General features: G+C 53.5%; 12 protein-coding genes across 12 annotated transcripts; 8 read left to right on the forward strand and 4 right to left on the reverse strand.

Moving 5' to 3' along the window:
- Positions 1-154: 154 nt before the first annotated feature.
- Positions 155-541, forward strand: RHO25_006218 (uncharacterized protein; the record flags this gene model as incomplete). The annotated part of the gene is made up of 1 exon (XM_065602754.1): positions 155-541. One exon carries the CDS (start codon positions 155-157, stop codon positions 539-541), a length of 387 nt encoding a protein of 128 aa, XP_065458826.1.
- A 1662-nt stretch (positions 542-2203) lies between these two features.
- RHO25_006219 (uncharacterized protein) lies at positions 2204-3440 on the forward strand (the record flags this gene model as incomplete). The annotated part of the gene is made up of 2 exons (XM_023597061.2): positions 2204-2591; positions 2650-3440. 2 exons carry the CDS (start codon positions 2204-2206, stop codon positions 3438-3440), a joined length of 1179 nt encoding a protein of 392 aa, XP_023452867.1.
- Positions 3441-3621: 181 nt separating this feature from the next.
- Positions 3622-5356, reverse strand: RHO25_006220 (uncharacterized protein; the record flags this gene model as incomplete). Its single annotated transcript, XM_065602755.1, has 3 exons — positions 3622-4614; positions 4664-4987; positions 5039-5356. The coding sequence occupies 3 exons, from the start codon at positions 5354-5356 to the stop codon at positions 3622-3624; spliced, it is 1635 nt and encodes a 544-aa protein (XP_065458827.1).
- A 491-nt stretch (positions 5357-5847) lies between these two features.
- RHO25_006221 (uncharacterized protein) lies at positions 5848-6294 on the reverse strand (the record flags this gene model as incomplete). The annotated part of the gene is made up of 2 exons (XM_065602756.1): positions 5848-6101; positions 6189-6294. 2 exons carry the CDS (start codon positions 6292-6294, stop codon positions 5848-5850), a joined length of 360 nt encoding a protein of 119 aa, XP_065458828.1.
- Positions 6295-8424: 2130 nt separating this feature from the next.
- RHO25_006222 (uncharacterized protein) lies at positions 8425-10342 on the forward strand (the record flags this gene model as incomplete). The annotated part of the gene is made up of 4 exons (XM_023597063.2): positions 8425-8469; positions 8527-9035; positions 9095-9485; positions 9542-10342. 4 exons carry the CDS (start codon positions 8425-8427, stop codon positions 10340-10342), a joined length of 1746 nt encoding a protein of 581 aa, XP_023452860.1.
- A 483-nt stretch (positions 10343-10825) lies between these two features.
- Positions 10826-11884, forward strand: RHO25_006223 (uncharacterized protein; the record flags this gene model as incomplete). The annotated part of the gene is made up of 2 exons (XM_023597065.2): positions 10826-10877; positions 10965-11884. The coding sequence occupies 2 exons, from the start codon at positions 10826-10828 to the stop codon at positions 11882-11884; spliced, it is 972 nt and encodes a 323-aa protein (XP_023452059.1).
- Positions 11885-11987: 103 nt separating this feature from the next.
- Positions 11988-13082, reverse strand: RHO25_006224 (uncharacterized protein; the record flags this gene model as incomplete). Its single annotated transcript, XM_023597066.2, has 1 exon — positions 11988-13082. The coding sequence occupies one exon, from the start codon at positions 13080-13082 to the stop codon at positions 11988-11990; it is 1095 nt and encodes a 364-aa protein (XP_023452060.1).
- Positions 13083-13557: 475 nt separating this feature from the next.
- Positions 13558-14627, forward strand: RHO25_006225 (uncharacterized protein; the record flags this gene model as incomplete). The annotated part of the gene is made up of 2 exons (XM_065602757.1): positions 13558-14385; positions 14448-14627. The coding sequence occupies 2 exons, from the start codon at positions 13558-13560 to the stop codon at positions 14625-14627; spliced, it is 1008 nt and encodes a 335-aa protein (XP_065458829.1).
- Positions 14628-15205: 578 nt separating this feature from the next.
- Positions 15206-16507, forward strand: RHO25_006226 (uncharacterized protein; the record flags this gene model as incomplete). Its single annotated transcript, XM_023597067.1, has 3 exons — positions 15206-15401; positions 15457-15766; positions 15832-16507. 3 exons carry the CDS (start codon positions 15206-15208, stop codon positions 16505-16507), a joined length of 1182 nt encoding a protein of 393 aa, XP_023452061.1.
- Positions 16508-16716: 209 nt separating this feature from the next.
- RHO25_006227 (uncharacterized protein) lies at positions 16717-17699 on the reverse strand (the record flags this gene model as incomplete). The annotated part of the gene is made up of 2 exons (XM_065602758.1): positions 16717-17187; positions 17250-17699. 2 exons carry the CDS (start codon positions 17697-17699, stop codon positions 16717-16719), a joined length of 921 nt encoding a protein of 306 aa, XP_065458830.1.
- Positions 17700-18448: 749 nt separating this feature from the next.
- RHO25_006228 (uncharacterized protein) lies at positions 18449-19732 on the forward strand (the record flags this gene model as incomplete). Its single annotated transcript, XM_023597068.2, has 1 exon — positions 18449-19732. One exon carries the CDS (start codon positions 18449-18451, stop codon positions 19730-19732), a length of 1284 nt encoding a protein of 427 aa, XP_023452062.1.
- Positions 19733-20403: 671 nt separating this feature from the next.
- On the forward strand, positions 20404-21243 carry RHO25_006229 (uncharacterized protein; the record flags this gene model as incomplete). Its single annotated transcript, XM_023597069.2, has 1 exon — positions 20404-21243. One exon carries the CDS (start codon positions 20404-20406, stop codon positions 21241-21243), a length of 840 nt encoding a protein of 279 aa, XP_023452063.1.
- Between the last annotated feature and the right edge of the window lie 65 nt (positions 21244-21308).

Below are 21308 nucleotides of genomic sequence, written 5' to 3' on the forward strand. Positions count from 1 at the left end.
CAAGCCGCCCTCTCACTCTTCACCGACTTTGCAGGTTTCGTGGCATGGCAAGTGAGATGCGAGTCGGATTGCAAGCCGCTGTTGTGGCTGTGCCTTCTGCGCCTTCTGGAAATCTGCTGCGCGCGGCTGTGCTATGCTGTGTTACCCCTTGCCTATGTTCCCCGAGGAGTACAGCAGCTGGGGAACCTTCGGGGCGATCGGAACGACCGCGTCTGGCGCTTATCACTGTGTTCTTGCCGTGCACCTGGACTCGAAATATAGCTGCTTGAGCGGCCTACTGCAGGCTGCCCTTCGGCTGGAACGCTCGCCTTCCTACCGGATACCTGGAAACCATACGCGTGAGCGGACTGCTGCAGACGATGAACTGCCTCCGTCTCGCCTGGAAGCTCGCGTGAACCTGGTCACTACCTTCTCTTTCCGAGCACTTGGAATTCCTGCGCATGAGCGGGCTACTGCAGACGGGTTCCTCCTCCTTCTCGGCTGGAACACTCGCCTGGAGCGGCAGACGACATCCCCGAAGAGCTTGAAAGATCTCCAATGACGGCACTGGTGGCACTTGTGGGAAGCAGTGTGGCACAACGTGGAGCGGATCGTGGCCCGGGTGGAAACCGTGGCTCACTGGCGCTGGCAAACATGTGCCGAATGTGTTGTGCTTCACGGACCGCCTGGGCCTTTTCTTCCTATTCGTTCCAACGTCAGAGAAGGATGTGCCATGTGCCGATGCGCGTGGGAGATCTGGCATTTCGGAGTTCTGGAGAGCTGCAGGGTGCATGTCGCGAGGATGTTGCGAGATCCACGTCGGTCATACTATCGTCGAGATTTTCTGGCGTCGGTGTCTCTTTTGTGACGAGGGTTGCCTTGAGGCCGGTGGACGAGATGAGGTGTGACCGGACGCTGGGAGAGTATAAGAAGATGGAACGTTTCTCGAGAGGCCCTCACGTTCAAGTACAGAGCGATCGACAAGAAAAGCAACATGACTTTCGTCGAGAACGACAGCAAATTTTGGGAGCCTGACCTCATGCTCGATTGGTCTCAATGCTTTGATCATACATTCTCATTCCGCGATGAGGACTTCGCAACAACACTCGTCGATCAGGTCATGCCGCCTTGCAACATGAAGGGACCAATTACTCCATGCCTAGAGTCTTGTGATTGTCTCCTGGACTGGCCGGCGAGCGCGTGTTGTGGAGCGGGCTGGGTTGCCGCTGCTACTGACGATTTCCATGCAACACTTCAAACCAGTCATCCATCTCTAGCGTTCGATGCTTTGGCGGGCAATTGGCCTGGGGATGTGTTGCTCGCCAACCCAATCAGTCAACAGGAGCTCAAGGCAACGACACCAAACTCAATATCTTCGACCAGTCCCAGCAGTATCGACGTCCCGGTTGTCAAGTAAGTTGTCCACACTGCAGCTCTCAAGCCGTACTAAGTCCTTGTTAGACATCGTCGACGATTACGGCCGTACTCATGCTGTTCATGCAGTAAAACATTTGCATTTCCCAAAGACCTGCGTCGACACAGATTGACTCATTCGAACTCAAAATCACATAAATGCCCCGTCCGCACGTGCAGATATCATGAGCAAGGTTTCTCGCGAATGGACAATTGCTCACGGCATGTCCAAAGAGCACATCCGGAGATAAGCCCAACGTTGAGACAAACAGACCTATCGATGGCAGAATTCCCGCCTCATGGAGACGTACCTTGGGAGACGAATGCAACATACGCGTCCCCAGGAGCGGTCGAAACAGCAAGAAAGATGCGGCCGCACGCGGACTTTCGTGCGGCATACATCAATGATTGCCAAGCATACACCTTGGCATGACGGAGCTTTCACGTATGCTATGCTGCTTGAACGATCTCACTTGTCTGGATTTGTTATGCCTGTGGACCTGTGCGACTGCTTTCTCGTGCCGGGGGTTCTCTCTATCCGAGGTGATTCGCTACATCTGCCTTGGCATCAAGCTCGACGGCTATATGGATTGTAACTCATTACGCCTCCACGACAACTGGGTCCAGCAAGGGAGTGTTATCTCCAAACTCCGCTAGAGCTCGATGACGACGCGTCGCAGAGATGATACCGCAGGCAGTGCGATGATCCACAGGAGAAGATGTATAAGAGCATGAAGAGAACGCCCCAAGACATGTTGTCCATCAACCACTGCTTCCTTGACCAACATTTCATCGAACGACACTTCACACTATGGCGTTATCCAACTTCACCTCCGCGCTCAATGCGACCATGCGAGCAGTCGTGTGGCAAGGCAATGCTTACAATGTGAGCGTTCTGGATGTCCCTCGTCCAACGATCGTCAACCAGACCGACGCCATCGTCCGACTCAGGCGGGCTGGAATTTGCGGCTCAGACTTGCACATCTATCGCGGCACCCAGCCTGGACCTGAAGCAGCTTACGTCCTTGGACACGAAGGTGTCGGCTACATCTCGGAAGTGGGAGATGCTGTGGGCTCGTTGAGCGTGGGCGACCCGGTAGTCATTCCGTTTGAGCTTGCTGAAGGACATTTGCGTACCGAGTTGACGACGCCCTTCTATGGCTCTTATGGCAATGGTCCAGAGCTTGGAGGCACTCAAGGTATGGTTTTACTTGTTGAGAAGTCGTCGAGGTGATCAGAGCACTGACTGTTAATCAGCTGAATATATCCGCATTCCCAATGCGGACGCGGGTCTCATCCCAGTCCCATCATTCGAACGTACCGATTCACGAACGAATGAGACGGTCTCCCTCTTGAATGACTACACCATGCTTTCCGACATCTTCCCCACAGGTTGGGCAGCTCTCGACTACGCCGGCTTTCAAACAGGCGACACCGTAGCCATCTTCGGCGCCGGACCCGTTGGGCTCCAGGCTGCATACTCCGCCGTCCTTCGCGGTGCCTCGCAAATTTACATCGTTGACTACATCGAAGAACGCCTCCAAATTGCCGAATCCATTGGTGCAATCCCGATCAACTTTCTCGACTCGGACCCTGTCGAACAGATTCTCGCCCGTGAACCCAATGGCGTGACGCGGAGCATCGACGCCGTCGGCTTCGAACAAGTCAATCGCAACCTCACTGTCCAAGCAGATATCATCGCGCAGAATCAGTTGCGCGTTACATCCATCGGCGGAGGCCTTGGAACTGTTGGAGTCTACAACAGCGCCGCCAATAGCTCTGAATACGCGCCAAGAGCGGAGAGCATTCAAGAAAATGTGCAGTTGTCGTTGGCGGACTTCTTTACCAATGAGCTGAAATGGCAAGCGGGTCCTTCGGATCCGATTGCGTTGGCGCCAGCTTTGAGACAGTTGATTTTGAGCGGCAGGGCGAGCCCTGGCTTGATTGTGAGCGATGTTATTTCGATTGAGGAGGCTCCTGAGGTATATCGGAGGTTTGAGAGGCATGAGTTGGTGAAGGCTGTGATCGATTTTCCAGACGCAGAGTAGCTGGAACGTCCCGGGTGGCTTTGAAATCAAGAAAGCGGGCAAGAAGGTCAATAGATGCTTTGTACAAAATATCAGACACATATGAAATCATCATCAGTCTGGGGTATTACTAGCTTACACATCTCCTGGTCGATTTCCTCTCCCTTGCTTGCCTCACAGCTCCCACCGAAAGGTGCAGTCCTTAAACCACTACCCTCCACTCAGCATTCCTGTCCATTCTCGTCCTCACGCGGTATTCCATTTGATCTGTCCTGTGCTTGACAGTCCAGTGAAGATTTGGAGCCTTATCCTGCACTGCACGATATGTTCCCAGATTCAATCCAACCTTTTTCACCCAGTTGTCTGAGTCCTTTGCTTGATGGCGGATTTTGATAGGCCAGAGTTCGAGAATCCACCAGCCTTTGGCATCGACAAGTTGATCGTTGACTTTTTGTAGAGCATCAAAGTAATCTTCGACTTGCTCGGGTGTCCAATGTTCGTGTAAGTCTGCCGAGGGCTTTTCTGAGTCGGTTTCTTTGTAGATCTTGAGATGATGCATTCCGTATTCGTCGTTGTGGTCGACGGGTTCGAGGAGGGAGGATCGGCGATGGATGGGGCCAAGGAGACCTTTGTGGTAGCGATCGAGCATGTCTGGGGGCGGCGGACCAGCTGGGATGGAGAGGGGCTCGTATCTCGGCCACAGGGTATGAATGTCGAGACCCTCGTTTGCTAGCATCGGCGTCTTGAAGATGATGCCGGTGTCGCATTCGAAGCATTGCCGAATCATCCAGCGGAGTGGGATCTGTGCCAGCTTATGTCTCACTTCGTTCTTGACTGCCCCACCGCCAACGTCTGCATGGCATCCTGTGAACCACACCTCGCGGGCGTCGGTGTCCACGATATCCTCCTCGGCAGATACTGTGTATTTCTCGCCCATGCTGTCTTTCACCTTGTAGCGACATGCCTTGAACTTGGCTCGATGCTCGTCAAGCGCCATTGCATGACGGAAGTATTGTGCTCGGTGCGTGGGTGTGCTGCTGAGTGGCAGTTTGCGTGGGAAGAAGCCAACGGATGCTACGCTGTCGAACACTCCGACGAAGTAGACATTTACGGGAATGCAGAACGTTTTCCGAAATTCCTGGCTCATCGCCCAACCTTCGTCTGTGTCATCCTTGTAGTATTTGTATGCGAACGGCTTGGAGTTGTTAGCAGGGTGGTCATTTGGTTCGAGAATCTGGTCGCACCACTTGAGATACATTGCCGGCCGGAAGCAGACCAACTTTGTGGATCATACCAGCCAAGCATCGAGCGGTATATGCACCACGGGAGAAACCGAGCAGGCAGATCTTGTCACCCTGTTTGTAATGTGCTTGGATGAACATGTAGGCATCTCGAATGTGCACACCCAGGCCAGAGCCAACAGCCATGTCGAGACCTGCGTTGATGCCATTGGTGACACCACCGCCATCATACGTGCCGATACCAGATTGATAGTATGTGACCTGCTCCGGGACTGCCTTTTTCAGACAGCTCACAAAGTGGACGATGTTGCTGTTATCGGCGTCGAACTAATGCCATGTCAGTGGTGGAGCGAGACGACGTGCGCCTTCCTCGATTACCTGATCACCTGTGCCATCAAGGCATATGACAATATTCTTTCCTGTCGGTTCGTACGACTCCGCATCCTTCACAGCTCTTATTTCTCGTGGTATCTTGATGTGCTCGACAGGCTTCGAATCTCCATTCGCGGGCTTCTCTAGTCCATTGGTGGGCTTCGGGAATCCATTTGGGGGCAAAGCAGGCATAGCAGGTATATCACCCAGATCAGGCATATCTTCGGTCAGTGGAGTTGCATAGGCTGAATTCGCATAGGCAGACCGGGCATCAGACGGCCGAGCATCATAGCCATAAGGCCCGTCCATCTGTTCGAGTCCCATTGTACCACCAAAATGTCAGAAACAAGACTGTTGCCCAGGCTAACGATAAGTGGGACGGCCAGTAGGAGAAATTGGAAAAGTGCAAGCACCTGTCACTCCACTGTGGGCCTTGATTTACAGTTGTGAAGGGCGAAGGGCAAGGAAAATAGTGTCTCACAGCAGCACGAGCTTCGTGAGGGACACGCGCAGGATCAATTACCATGGCGTTGCCAACGGATCGCAACGATGCGAGCGGGTGCTCGACTTCCGCGTACCACTTACGGAGCTCAACACACTCTGTTTTGTACGACAGCCAATTGAGGACGTCTCCCACCTCGAAGATCGACATCTCGCAGGAGTAGAGGTGGCCAATGCATAAGATCAGCGCAAGCTGCGATCGTTTCGGGCAAACGCAGCAAAGATCACGTGCGTGGTCGACATCTCAATGGGTGATGCACTGCTGCTGATGAATTCTCGGAGAGCCGTTCTGCTTGGGAAACAGGACCCAGTGCTCAAGGCCGGGTAGCTGCAGCATTTCGTGCTTGACCAAGTGGGGGCATGTTGTACAAGACTCTGCAGCGAGTGAGTAGACCGAGGACATGAACGCAAACAGCGATGACTGCTGTGGCGTACCCAAATTCGGAGGCCTTTGCTATGATCGTGCAGAGGCCCAGGCGGTTTTTGTTGCTGCCACTTGCTGGTGACCAGGAAGCCACATCATTTTCCTTCTTCTGCCGCTCATGTAGCTGCATGTTGACGATGGTTGCTGAGGATGTTCACAAATCAGAGTATGCTCGCACATCCGTGGCTATGGATGTCTGTAAAGTAGCTAGTCAGCCAGCCGTCGACGAACAGAAGACAGGGCCTGCCAAGATTGATTGAAATCCGCCGGCGATACTTGGATCCGTCGCTTTCGGTGCTCTGAATTGACGTTGGACTTCTGAGTTGTCTTTTGACATTGTGTAATTTGCAGCTCACGGGGCACATGTGATGCTGGTGATGTCGAACAGCGCAGTGGCGGTTGCCGCCGTGAGCGAAGTGCACGTAGCGAGTTCCAGCGAGGCTTGGCAAAGGGCGTCACGGCACGGGCACTGACTGTGACTGCTTCCATACAACGACGAGTCCTGTCCTGCGTGCTCACCGACCACGACGAGCAAGCGCCTCACCTCATCAATCGCCCACTTCGACTCCCTCCACTCCGATGACAGCGATTTAGCCGACAATTCTACGATGGGACGCGTGCTGCGCCGTTGCAGTGCAGCCACTCACCCTCACGGTCGCATCTCCATTTCCGTGTACCCCAGTCATGACTGATCTCCGATGTTTGAATGGCTACGTTGCGATCAACCTACCCGACGCACCGCAGAATTGCAAAAACTGGACATGATTCCATGCAGGAAGCAGCAGAGGCAGATATGCTGGGCACGAAAGAGCCGCATGGGATGAAAAGAGAAAGTGAGGTGCACACGTGCAACCAGGCTATCTGACTAGATGATATGGAGCCTCACCTCTGCTGCCATTAGCAAAAGCCTTTGATCTAATGCCGCATCAACGTGCATGGCGATGCTCAGCAAGTTGGCTCGCACAAACTACAGTGGTGACGGCCAGGTCAAAGGGCGCCTCCGTGCCACAGCCACCGCACATCATACCCTGGATCCGAGCTGTCTAGTGCTATCGAACTCCAGAAGCGATCTCGAAAGATGCGCAGCGTGTTTCCCAGACCCGGACATGGGCCATGTCCTGTTACTGAGCACACAATGCTGGCGACACCTCTGACAGCAACAACAGCTTGCACTAGCCCGCGTCTTAGGATCCCAATTGTCGATTGAGCGACTCGCATCGTAAGTAGCATGCCATAACTTCAACGTGGTAGGAGCTCTTGCACTTTCTCTTAAATTCGACTTACGTTCGTCGTGCCCAGAAAGATGCCAAAGGGCCACTACTTTCTCTAGAACTTACTGGCGACAGGCATCTCGCAACAAGCAGCTTTTGCAAGATTGTCCTAGTCACATATGCGAACAAGCGCACGAAAACGGATGAAGCTACTCGAGCGATCAGTAGGCTCGCATGGCGTGGCAAGCACTTCTCGACGCACGAAAACGTACGTGCAATCACTTGCCCACAATCGCAATTGCTAAACTATCGCGCAGACTATATAAGCACTGTGTTCAAGCCCAAGCTGAGCCGATTGATGCTATGCAAGATCAGGCGCAGTCGTGTCATATCGGCACGTTCTCACCAAGACCACACCCAATATTATGCCCGCTCTTCAATGCGATGCGATGCGATCGACCAAGGCGTTGGCATTCTCGTCAAGGCATTGTCGGAATCTGCCTCTGGACCTCAAGCGGGGTGTCGACACAGAGCTCGGCAGAAGATTTGCTTGCGTCAGCTGGACCTTGGATGCAGTGACGCCACCTGGAGTCTCGGTGGCCACCACGATCACGACGGTGCCTGAGCGTGTGGACGAACTATTCACTCGCGAAGAGAGCGAACGCAGGCGCGCTTCCGCGCTGCGACACATCGAGCAAGACAGCAATCAGGCCCCTGGACTGCAGACAAAGAAGCAATCACCGGTTGAGGCGGCATTGTGCTAGCTGATTCGCCGGCAGCTGGGGAAGGTACGCGCCAAGCCAGACTCTCGCAGTCCTGGACCACGACGACAACAAGGCAAAACAGCGCAGGTCGCGCTCGCATATAGACGACGAGTATCGAAGAAAGCATTGCACGCAGCGAGTGCGAATTTGCGCGTTTTCCGCGCGCGCGTTGTCGCCGATTTCACATTTCTGCGCCAGATTTGTGACGTTTCTTCCACGCACGGACGCCCGCGAACGAACGCTCAAAGTCGCTCGTTCCTCTTCCTCTCAGATTTCGTCCCGACACCACCAACAACATCATCACCACCACCCCAACGCGTCTCTGCCGTATCGCCTCAGCATCTGCCGCCGTATCCCACTCGCATTCTCACCCGCCCGGCACCGTTTGCAACGCGACCCGCCCTTCACACGCGTTCCGATAGCCCGACCATCGCGTCGCAAAGCCTGCTAGTGCCAGGACCCACGCACTGTTGCGAGAAAACTTTTGTCGAGATGGCAGACGAGGGGCCTGCCACGTCGCCCGTGAGTGCGCAAGCAGTAAGTCGTGTCGCCGCTGGCCCAAGAAACGTCTCACCGTTGCTGAGACCTCCCCAGCCTGCCACTATTACTGCCGACTCGTCTGAGCCCGCGCCCACGACGACGCAGACCAATGGCGATACAGCAGCATCAGAGGCGAAGAAGGAGGAATCGGGGGCACCTGTCGAAGATGTCAAATCACACGAGCCCACCGCCGACGGCGAGAAGGCGGCAGAGGCCAGCTCGGCGTCAGCAGAGCCTGCGAGCGACGGAACGCCAAAGGACAAGAAGAAGAAGCCAGTCGGAGGCGTGCCTGAGCACAAGAACAAGAAGCTCGGCAAGAAGAAGTCCATGCCCACGCTTCGACTCGAATGCAAGCCAGGCGAGTACTACTGGGCGCGTCTCAAGGGTTATCCTCCATGGCCAGCGATTGTCTGTGACGAGGAGATGCTTCCCGAGTCGCTTCTGGCCACTCGCCCTGTGAGCACAGCACGTCCCGACGGCTCTCTGCGCGACGATTTCAAGGAGGGCGGAAAGAACGCCAAGGAGCGCACCTTCCCAATCATGTTTTTGCACACGAATGAGTTGTAAGTCCAAAGTGCGGGCGATCTCGCAAGAAGAGGCTTTGCTGACGTGTACCTGATAGCCAATGGATGGTCAACACCTCGCTGACGCCGCTGGATCCTGACGAGTGCAACACCCTTCCCAAAGCGAAGATGACCAAGGCTCTGGCAGAAGCTTACAAGGTCGCAGCTGAGGGGCACGACATTGACTATTTCAAGGACCTACTGAGACAGCACCAGCAAGACATGGAGAGAATCTTACAGCAACAAGCCGAAGACGAGGAGCGCCGTGCGGCAGAGGCTGCAGCGAGAGCTGAAGCGGCAGAGAACGACGAGGCAGCGCCCAAAGAGAAGAAGAAGAAGGGACCACGCAAGAGCAAGGCTGCGGATGAGGACATCGAGATGGAAGATGCTGATGCGCCCAAGTCTACCAAGAAGAGAAAGAAGGCCGACGATAGCGATGCCGATGCCAAGGTAAGCCTTCTCTTCGCCCGCACGCGTGAGATGTACCCCGACTGACCATTGTGTAGCCCAAGAAGACTCCAAAGGTGACGAAGCTTAATGGACCTAAGACACCGAATGGCGACGCGTCTACAGCGAAGAAGAGCAAGCCGAAAAAGAAAGTTGTCAGCGCACCGAAGAGTGACGAAGAGGAAAAGCCGCAGATGACAGACGAGGAGCGACTTGCGCAACGCGAGAAGGCCGTGCTGTACTTGCGCCATCGCTTGCAAAAGGGGTTCCTGTCGCGTGACCAGGCACCAAAGGAGGACGAGATGGCTAGCATGGCCGAATTCTTCACCCAGCTCGAGGGCTACGAGAATCTGGAGCCGTCGATCATTCGCGTCACCAAGATTCACAAGGTGCTCAAGGCCATTGTCAAGCTTGCTTCGGTGCCCAAGGACGATGAGTTCAGCTTCAAGACGCGTAGCTCAGCTATGCTGGAGATCTGGAACAAGCGTCTCGAGGCTGATGGAGATGCTCCAACTGGATCAGGCGACAAGGAGAAATCCGCCGCACCAGCAGAGACTTCCGCGACTAATAGCGAGGCCGCAGCTCCTCCGCCCACCGAGGCGGCCGAGACACCTGCTGACGAGCCTAAGGCCGCTGAAGACGCAACTAAGGAGATCGCCGCTGCTGGCACGACCAAGGCTGAGGCCGAGGAAGGAGCTGCGAAGCCCGCCGAAGGTCAAGAAATTGAGATGCAAGATGCTGAAGCGTCAGAGAAGGCTCCAACGACGGAGACAGAAAAGGCAGCGGACTCAAATGCTGGACAGATTGAGGAGAAGGTCGAGGCTGTCAAGCTCGACGAGACAGCAGCAGCCTCATCTTGAGGTGCTTGGACTACACATTGTGCGATAAGTGAATGGAGTGCGGCGGCGTCAGGCAGGCGTGGAGCTTTGGGAGTATAGAGCTCTGGATGAGTTGCTCAGCTGTTGGCCCAATGGCGCAAGTGAAGAGCGTCAATGAATTGTAGTATTGCTCTGAGTTTGATAGGATCGGCGTCTTGGAGCGCTGCAGCGCCCAAACGAAAGAGTTAGCGAGATATGATATCTGTATTGCTCAACGCTGCCTCACGTTTTTCCACATTGTTGGGGTTCATCGTAGTGATTCGAGGGTGTGCTTGAAGATGGCCGGAAATAAGCACTTCGTCTCAGCGGTCCTCGGCTATAGCCTGACGACATACTTCGAACTACGAACCTCAATGCACAATCTGGACGCCAGCCTGCAAGAGCTCTTTCCAACGACCATCAGCGACATCAAGAATTGTACGTAGCTTACAGAGGCGTTCCGGATTGCAACTACACTGTTTCAAAATGGCGGCCGCGAGTACAGCCAAGCAGGTCATCCGACGAGCACAGCTCTATGGTATGTCATGTACCTGCCATTGCTTGAGCCATGAAGCTCCAAACATCCATTCTTATCAAGCAGAATTCAGCTAACAAGCCAACTTAGTACCTGGCTCGTCAATGCGCTTCCTCGAAAAGTCTCGCGGTATCGCAGCAGTAGACAGCATCGCATACGATCTCGAAGACAGCGTAACACCCAACAAGAAACCCGAAGGCCGGCAAAATGTCCTCGAAATCCTCAATCGCGACCGAGCACCTGGGATCCGTGAACAAGCTGTGCGCATCAATGCTGTTGACTCAGGCTACGCGTTGGATGATCTGACCACAATCCTCAAAGGCAAACATCTCGATTGTCTTGTCGTGCCGAAAGTCGATGCTCCCAAGGATTTACATTTCGTCACGGATGTTTTGCGACAAATGCTCCCCGAACGCCATGATCCGAAATCCGATTCGTATGATCCTATCAAGATTGTTGCGCTCGTGGAAAGTGCTCGATCAGTCATGGATTTGAACAATATCTGTAAAGCTTCACCATATCTTTCTGGCCTCACCTTCGCAGCAGAAGATTTCGCCATGGATCTCAGTATCACGCGAACACCAAGTTTACACGAATTCTTGTACGCCCGCTCCGCGATCGTGACAGCGGCGCGAGCGCATAATTTGCCTTCGGCGCTGGATTTGGTTTCTACGACTTTCAGAGGGGAAGAGGGGAAGAAGCAGATTCGGGAGGAGAGCGAGAATGGAAAGAGGTTCGGGTTTAATGGGAAACAGTGTATTCATCCGGATCAGGTTGCGACTGTGCAGGAGGTTTATAGTCCGGGGGAGAAGGAGACGGAATGGGCTGTGAGGGTTGTGATTTGTGATAAGAAGGCTGATGAGCAAGGGAGAGGGGCTTGGACTTTGGATGGGAAGATGATTGATGCGCCGGTGAGTGGGAAGGCGAGGGCGATTGTGGCGAAGGCGGAGCTTTGTGGGTTTGATGTTAAGGGTTTGATGGATAAGTTTAAGGATGAGGAGCCGCAGTAGATACGTACAGGCATAGTGGTCACAGTACAGCAAGAAAGTGCTTCTTTTGGCATCAGATCCACATACGAGGTATTTGATCGTGATTTCTTTGATTCTAGAACTTCTAATAACCTCTACTTCTCCTCACGACATTGATCAACGGCTCGCCATGTTCGCGGTGCTCAAGATTCTGCTCGAGGACCTTGAACGTCCTCTCGGTATATGCAACACCATTTCCGCTGACATGTGGTGTGACAATCACGTTCTTCAGCCCCCAGAGCTCACTATCTTCGGGCAAAGGTTCTGGATCTGTCACATCAAGTGCTGCACCTGATAATGTTCCGTCCTTCAGCGCTTCGATGAGCGCCGGCTGGTCTATAATCGGCCCACGAGCAATATTGGTGACAAAGGCCGGCCTCTTGCCATTCTGACTGAGCACTTTGAACTCTTCCTTACTCAGGAAATGTCGCGTCTGCTCAGTCAATGGTACCGAGATGACAAGCCAGTCGAGATCCTGCTTGAGAAAGTTGTGCAGGTTCTCCTTCTCGAGACCAGAGAACCACTCGACTGGCACCTCACCTTCTGGATCTCCTGTGCCAGGGACGATGAAGCCATGGTCCTTCTTCTTCTCAGGAGTGTCCTTGGGCGTAGCAGTAAAAGCCACGACTTCCATACCCATTGCTTTCGCTACTTTGCCCACTTGTCTGCCAATCGAGCCATATCCGAGGACCCCTATCCGTTGACCGACCCAATCTCGGACATTGTTGTATTCAGCTCCTTTGCTGCCCCATACCCGCTTCTTTTGCAGCTCGTATAGCTGGTTGTAGCTATGGCTGTGTACCAACGCAGTCAACCACACCCATTCTGCGATCTGCGGCCCGTGGATGCCGCTGCTCGTGGTGATTGTGATTTTTGTGTCTTTGTAGATATCCGTGTTCTGCACCTGATTACTTCCAGCAGAGACCAGATGAATCAGTTCGAGGTTTGGCACTTCGTCTGGCTCCGGGATGACATTGAACGTGATGAGGATGGTGGCAGAGTGCCAAAGCTCCTTTGGAACGCGTTTTTTGAGTTCTTGGGTATCGTTGCTGAAGGTCACCTCGATCCAATTGATATCGAGACCTGGGAACTTTTGGGTCAAGTGCTGTGTGATGTCCTTGGGCTCGGGAAAGGGAAGCACTGCGAGGAGCGTGTCCTTGGCTGGTCCTCCGCCCATCATGGAGAATTTGTCAATGTCTGTGTACGGGAGTCAATGGCTTACCGGAACTTGGTGACTACAGATGATGCTTTGTCATGGTTGCTGGATTGAGTGCGAGAGCTCATGCATGACGCGATGCACTCGCGAGCCGTGATAGGCAAAGTCGTCGCGCTGCCGACCCGCCGAGGCAGGCGAGGACGCGTAAGAACATCGGTCTTTCGCACAACGACCCATCTCGAGCCACGGCACATCAACGCATATCGACAAGAGAGCGGCACAGCGAGAGTTCAACAAGCCAAGATGGTCTCCAGCGTCAGAAATTCAGCGCCAGGAACGGCCGGCCGTTAAGCACGATGAGGCTATGCTGCCCGGCAATCAGGCGTCCAGCGGTGGAAGTGGCATGGATGCCCGTTATGTGTCAAGGACCATGAGAACAAATACTCTTGCGGGGCTCGATTAGTATGACGGCGACCACAATACAAGCAACTGACAGGCAATGGCCACTGCTGCTGGAATTGGCTTCTTCGACCTTCCGCGAGAACTACGAGATTTCGTCTACCACCATATTCTAGCTCGATACCGCCACAACAACCCCGATGGCGACCTTGGAAAGCTATGGCATGTACCATATTGTCTCGCCGGCACAGGCCTAGACGACCATCCATTGCGCATGCGACAGCGCATCCCTGGTCCGTCCTTTGAACGACTTCTTCGCGTATCAGAGCAATTCTCTGCAGAGCTGTGCGAAGAACTGCGAGCAACGCAGAGCACTGTTGCATTAGAAATCGATGTGCTGTTCGCCACGGCCACCCTCAAACTCCGACATTCTGCCCGGTACGGTGTCCGAGTCTGGAAAGGTACCCATCCCAAGCCTTTCTCGCTCGATGCCACGATCGCTCCCCCTCTTGCCCTGGCTGCCACAAGTAAAAGGCTCCGAGTGTGGTCTTTTGATCGTATCGATGCACGGTTCCTGCGCTGTGTCACTGTTGTTCGTCTACGAACGCCGCTTATGGAAGAGGTCAATTGCCAATGGTGGGCGACGAATGCGCGTTTTCCTGACTTCGTACCTCTCCTCAAAGCTTTCTTGGGCACCGTTGGGCCAGAACTGTTTGCTTCGTATCCCAGTCTTCGCACCGTAGAGGTATCGATGGCTGGCCTTTGGTATCCTATCACACACACTATGTTCGGACATAGTGTGCCAAATCCCATGATCCGCTGCTTCGACCTGCTGTGGTGCGAGGGTAGACGCCATCGTGGCGGTCAGCTGAGGCCCACATTCTTCATTGGAAGGGGGAGGTTGAAAGACTGGCTTGCAAGTGTTTCGGTAGGTCTTTGTGAGCTTGTCGCTGACATCACGATCGATCTGTTGACCGATTGCGTTCGCAGACAGAAGCGACGGACATGGCTTGGGTTATAAGCTGCCTAAACTACGGCGCCAGTGACTTTGTACACCTAAATCCAGGAACCACAGATCAATTACCTGCCAAGAAGAACAAGACCACAGATGTTCTTCCGTTACGTCCGTACAAAACGTATCCGAAAAGAGTCTTCGTGGGGCCATCATGAAAAAGGAGTGTACAGCTTTGTCAAATTCTGCGAAGAAAGGTTCAGACCTTGCACTTTATCGACACATCTCGGGAACGCGAGGTTGTAGACTTCTTCCCCTACCTGAGCGGCCTCGGAAGCGCGATGGCGAGAGCCTTATAGTTAGGTCAACGCCCAACAATGCACGGATGGCCGGTATCGTGTGCACGAAATCTCCAGACGTAACCAGACGGTCGGTGTTCCGAATGTGCGAAATCTGGGGAGTGCTCACCAGGCTCGTCAAGAACGTTCAGCATCTACAAGGAAGATCGCGGTCACAGGCCTGTCAAACAACTGCGAATGGATTGCGGGCGCAGCTCCATCCTGTACTTCACCCACAGCCCCTTGCGATAAGGACATTACTCTTCAGGATCACGGGTCTGCGCGCATTGAGTGGTCCTGGATGCGGTAGGAGACGTGGGTGTAGGTCACAGCTCTTGTGAGCAATAATGGTGCAAATGCCCAAAGCGATGCTGACATCTGGTTTTGCGACTCCCATTTCCTTCTTCATTCACTTCATGCGCCTGTCATCAGTACGAGATAGCTGAGACACCGCCATCATGGGCTACAGCGGACACACTTCCGGCGAAAATGTTGTGATTGTGGTCACGTTGTTCACGGTCATTGCGGTTTTATGCTGTATCCTTCGGCTCTGGACACGCCTACGCATTTCAAGGCAAGCTGGTATTGACGATGCCCTCGCCGCAGTGGCTGCTTGCCTAAACATCTTGGTCAACGCGTGCATGTGCATGCAAGGTCAGTGAGATCTTTATCGAGCGCTGCACGTAAAGCCATGACTGAGTATGTGCAGTAAGATACGGCATGGGAAGACACATGGACTCTCTGACACCAAACGAGCTTGTGCATTCTTTGATCTGGTTTTACGTCTCGATACCGGCATATATGGGGTCGCTCGGCATCATCAAGTTATCGATCGTGTACCAGTGCTTGCGCGTCTTTGGTCACATAGATTGGTTCCGAAAAGCGAGTATCTTCATGATTGTACTCCTGGCGATCTTCACGACTTGTAGTATCTTTATCAGCCTGTTTCTGTGTCGGCCAGTCAATCATTTCTGGTATCCAAAACGACCTGGCAAGTGTCTGAACAAGCTAGCAATCTGGTAAGGCTCGCTGGACATTCAAGCGAGTTACAAAAGCAGCTGAGCTGATGGTAACACTGTACCAGGTTCTTCATCGCGATCTTCAGCATCATCACCGACATCGTGACGGCCATCCTTCCCGTGACCGTGGTCAGAAGCCTACAACTCCCGCGAAGGCAGCGAATCTTGCTCAGCTGTGTCTTTGCCCTGGGAGGCATCGTCTGTGTCATCTCCCTCATTCGCTTCCACGCACTATATGCAATCGCCAAATCCACCGACCCCAGCTACGACAACCCTCTCGCAGCACTTTGGGCAACAATGGAAATCAACATCGGCCTCATTGCTTGCTCTTTGCCCGTACTCAAAGGCCTCGTTGGTCGCTGTTTTCCCAAAATGTTCGCGACATTCGGCAGCGGTATCGGATCTGGTGGCGGCGCGGACGGCTCCTACGAGCTTCGAGGTCGGTCTTTGCAGACAATTGGAAGTGCCCGCGCGTTTCGGAGTAAATCACAAGGAGGCGCTTCGTTGCTTGGGAAGAAGTATGGTGTTATGGTGACGGCGATTGAAGCTGAAGGAGAAGAAATGGAGTCGCATCGGGATGAGAAGCGGTTGATGCCGCCTACCAATGGCATCCAGGTCACGACTACTATGGAGCAGAAGGAGGAGGCGAAGCGGAAGAGTACGATATCTAGGGCGCCGACGAGGCCTAGTGATAGTGGGGAGGAGTTAGTGCCTTGCCCCATGCCGGCGCATGCGGTTTAGGATTGGAGACGGATTTGAGAGGAGAGCGATGAAAAGCTGAGCTTTGGAAATTAATGTGCCCAGGAATGACGGCTTGTAAATTAGCTTGTATGGTTACATGACAATATATGGATGACCGAGTGCTCTCTGTGCCGGCAAGGTCTGTGACTTGAAACTGAATCTGAATTCGCACTTCCGCCAGAAGAAGTCCCCACTCGCTTCTGGGCCCATCAGGTAGAGGTCGTTGGTGGCAGCCAGATTATGCTCGTTCTCGTCTTCATGGCAGGCAACGAAGTCGATTGTAAGGCGGCACTGCTTGCCGAAGAAGAGGCAGTCGCCGTAGCAGTAGTATTCACAGAAGCAATCGGTACAACCAACACTGTAGAAATCGTCGTCATTGCCGGACCCGTACTCTTAGAACTGGACGTAGGCTTCTTCTCGCAAGATTTCGTCTTGGGCTCATAGCCAAAATCTGGCCAGAAGTACGGATCCTCAGGTTTTTCGTGTTGCCGTATGTCGTATTGATCCGGGGGCCCGGCTGGACACAAATTGAGCACGTTGGGATAATGTACTTCGTCTTTGAGCACTTGGTCGAACTGCTGACACCACACAGCCATGCTGTGCCCTCGCACACGCTGTTTCGTCACTGGGTCCATGAAGAATTTCTTGATACATTGGTTGGCATTCATTTGCCAGTTTGCCTTGGTAGAGGGAGAAGTGTTAGCTTCAGTTCCATTTTCATTTATTCGAGGCTTGCGCTTACCTTTTCGTGCGTGTGTATCGGCAAGCCTTTGCATTGGGCATTAGGAAAGACTGTAATATTGCAAAGTCCATGTCTTGTCAGAAAGATGTCGGTCCTCTGATGCCCGCATCCGTCCCTCCAGTCACAATTTCCGTGGACAGCATTTGGGACCACCCAATTAGCACTTTCGACCCCTTGGTAGATGTTGTAGTGGTAGCTGTCGAATCCCACAGGAATTGGATAGCATGGCGTACCACGATTGGCGGCGAACCTCTTTCTTGAATTGAGCACGTACTGACAGTCATTGTCATCGTAGGTGAAAACGTCGAACTGGATGGGGTTGTTCACAATTCCTCCATTCTTTGGTGGCTTGATCAGCGGCGGTGTTAGCTTGTCTTTATCATCATCTGCTAGTGTGATGGGGCCCAGGAGCAGAAGTGTTGCGAGCAGCAGCCTCGTTGCTGACAGCATTGCGACGATTGAATGAGGTTCGTTGAATTTATTCGCTTCGCAGCTTCTAGAAGTCGTATGCTTTCCTGAATCAGAAAAAGCGGCCGTTACGATAATCTTTCATTCCCGTCCCGAACTTCTCAAGATGGCAGACATTTTTTTCCTCTGTGAAGATAGGCTTCGCTGAGCACAGCTGGCAGGATTTTGGCTTCAGGTTCTACCACATATGTGCCTGAAGCACTGAGCGGAAAGTTGCATCATGTGAGGCCGCGCACACATTTTTTGAAAGCGCCAACGCGTCTTTTGCTCGCACGTGGAATCCCTTGCGAATGAGAAGTTCCCCAGAGCTTGCTCCTGCATTTCGAGCGCCTTGTTTTAGTAGTTGCGGTATAGCCTGTGTATCGCTAGCAGCTCAGTATCCATCGTTGAGCATCGCACTGCTGTCGCAGTGGTCAATATCAACCATGGCTGCTCCATACTGATGGCGTTGAGATGGGCACTTTCCGTAGAAGCATTATGTGTACAGGGGACATCTTCCACAATGGTTCGCGACGTGAATCGCATCTCTTTACCAGTAGGATGATGACTCCCAGATTTGAGCATCAGTCCTCGAGAGTGCATGTGAAGAGGACAGAGAAGGAGCAGGAGCGTCATCTGCACGTGAAGTCGTGTTGACGCTCTGACCATCTCGTTTCACGACCTTGCAGCAGCCGCGACTGCTGAACTTCGTGATTCACATTGCTCATAACAAACGAAGAAGACACAACACGATGGCGAATGCTCCCGCACCGCGCTCAGAACTACCTGGTCTGGATACCGCACCGGACGTCTACGAAACATACGTAGACGATGACACGACCGCAAGCACAGCTGGAAATCGCTCCTCCCCTCCACTTCCTTCGGAGCCTTCAGACACGAGTGCCGATGAAGAAGACGATGACGACTTTCGCGGTATCAGCACACGGAGATTGCATGTCAGTGGGGCGCGCTTGCGCTTTGGAGAACAAAGCCGTATTATCGAGACCAGAGGGGCGGATTTGAGCGACAGAGTGGATGGCCGACGGAAGGGGTATCGTGTAAAACGCGGTGGCGCAGTGCAGGACGACGATGAGACTCTAGAGGCAAAGATTGCAAGACTGCGTAGGGAGGTCGAGGAATGCCGGGCAGAAGCAGAAGCTGAGAGACGACAGAGGAAGGCAGACACTGACAATGAGGATGGGGAGGATGACGATGGCTACGTTGATGCCACCGAGAAGCTATGCGAGATGCTTGCTGAAGCGCAATTACCTGAAAAAGCACGGAAGAAAAAGGGACATGCCAGGAACAACAGTGGCAGCGTCTTTCACGACGCACCTTCAACAGCTATACCGGACACTGGGACCGATCGAGATGGCGATGTGAATGATGAGCACACCTTGACGAAGGTCTCGGCTTTTGAGGCCAGGCTGGCTGCGTTGGAGCAGTCACTGGGCATAGCATCTTTAGACTCGGTTACAGATGCGGACAGCGCATCCACTCCATTGCTGCCGACTCTGACGCTACTCGATCACCAGCTTGCCAGCTTGACCACTGCAACATCGTTGAGCTCACTAGAGCAAGCCACATCACGCATACAAAAACTCAAGTCAGAAGCACACAATCTTGCACAACTACAAAGAGCTGCGGTCAGCGCGAAGAGCACTCCAGCCGGATCAGACGATGAAGAAGAAAGCGAGGCTCCACCGCTGCTGTCATCCGATGATATGAAACGTCTTGAGACATTATACACCTTACTACCCAGTCTGCAATCACTCTCTCCTATCGTTCCGCCGCTTGTGGAGAGGTTAAGATCTCTTCGCACGCTGCACTCAGCAGCCGCCAATGCAAGCCGGGATCTCGACGATATCGAAAGTAGACAGGCTGAGATGGATAAAGAGCTGAAGATGTGGCGAGAAGGGTTACAGAAAGTGGAAGAAGCTGTTGAGCAGCATGGCCAGGCGAACGGGAGAAATGGAAACTTTGTCAAGGGCTGGGTGGAAGACCTCGAGGCAAGAGTGAAGGCGCTGGGCCGTTGAGGGGTATCAATCTGCATACTTCATTCTCACGAATCACGAGTTACACGCGATGCGCCGCTCAGTCGCAGCCTCACGGACTTCACGCGTCTGATACAAATTTGCAAGGGCATTGCGACGCGTTCCGTTCATGTTGGCTGGTGACCATTGTTGACGATTTGCAGAGCCCGAACCTCCCGCCGTAGGACAAAAGCAGCGCGCGCAATCTTGGATCCGAACTTCCAGCTTGTTGGCAACGGGTGTTAGAAGAGCCGACATGGATTCAACAGGCTAAGAATCAAGCCTGCTCAGGTCTGGAGCGTCGTGCCTCGCCCTGCGGGCTGCCGCCAGCATCTAAGAAAGTCCGCAGTGAAGCTAGGCGAATTGCGTACGAGGAGGCACAAGCTATGTCGTCGCGCCATAAGCAAGTCTCTTCCACGTCGAAAGTACAGTAAGCGGAAACCACGTTGGAAGAATCGGATGTGGTTGCTCTCCGGATGCGGTAGTGTCAACAAACTCCGTACGGCAGAATATCGGTGTGCGTGGCGTCCACGGAGCGAGACTTAAGTGAGACTTATACGAACACGGGCCATATGGCGCCACTGAACAATAAAAGATGCCACACATAAGCACCCAAGAGCGCGCAGAGTCGCAGATTTGGTTGCAACTTCAGGCCGACTCCAAGAGAAATCACAATGCGCGTCTCAAGTCTTCTTCCATTCGCCAGCACGGCGCTCTGCGCAGCAGTATGGGAGACCCTTCCGCCAACTCCAGCTCTTCCGGCTCCAATTAGCGAAGCTAGGACAGCAATCAACGGGGTCCAGCTCTGGTCGCAGAAGTACAATGAAGCTGCTGGCGGGATCCCGATCGTCTTTATCGCAGGTGGTCTAGGCTACTCCGCGTACTTCGGCGATGTAATCTCCAGAGTGTCGAAGAAGCACTATGTCATCGCAGTCGACCGTCGTGGCCATGGACGTTCCACCTATTTGCCAACAGACTTCACTGGCTTCGAGCAATTCGCCAAAGACACCGTCGATCTCCTCCGTACTCAAGGCGTTGAGAAGGCATACTGGCTCGGCTGGAGCGACGGCGCCATCACGACCTTCGCAGGACTTCTGGATCCTGCTATCAACCCTACCATTGAGAAGGCATTCGCTTTCGCGGGCTCGCAGAAACCTTCTGATACAAATGCCACATTCGGCGATACACAGATTTTCTCGGAATTTGTTGCCCGCTGCGGAACGGAGTATGCTCAACTTCAACCAACAGCAAACTTCACGGATTTCGCGTTGAAGGTTCAGACGTTGGAAGGCACGCAGCCTAACTGGTCGGATGCGAAGTTAGCGACTATCGATGGCAAGAAGGTGACTATCGCGGAGGCGCAATATGATGAGGCGGTGAACAGTGGTGTGCCTTTCCATCAGCATCAAGTGATCAAGGGGAGTGGATATGTGAAGTTCACGGATGTGAGCCATTTTGCGCCGCTGCAGGACCCGGACCAGTTCGCCAAAGCTGTTTTCGACTGGGTTGGCTAATTGTCCAAGTTTCCGGCGACAGAGCAGACGTCAGGATAGGAGGCGGTGGCTCCATGGGACTGGAG

Source organism: Cercospora beticola, chromosome 4, assembly GCF_033473495.1.
Source record: "Cercospora beticola chromosome 4, complete sequence".
Taxonomy (NCBI): Eukaryota; Fungi; Ascomycota; class Dothideomycetes; order Mycosphaerellales; family Mycosphaerellaceae; genus Cercospora; species Cercospora beticola.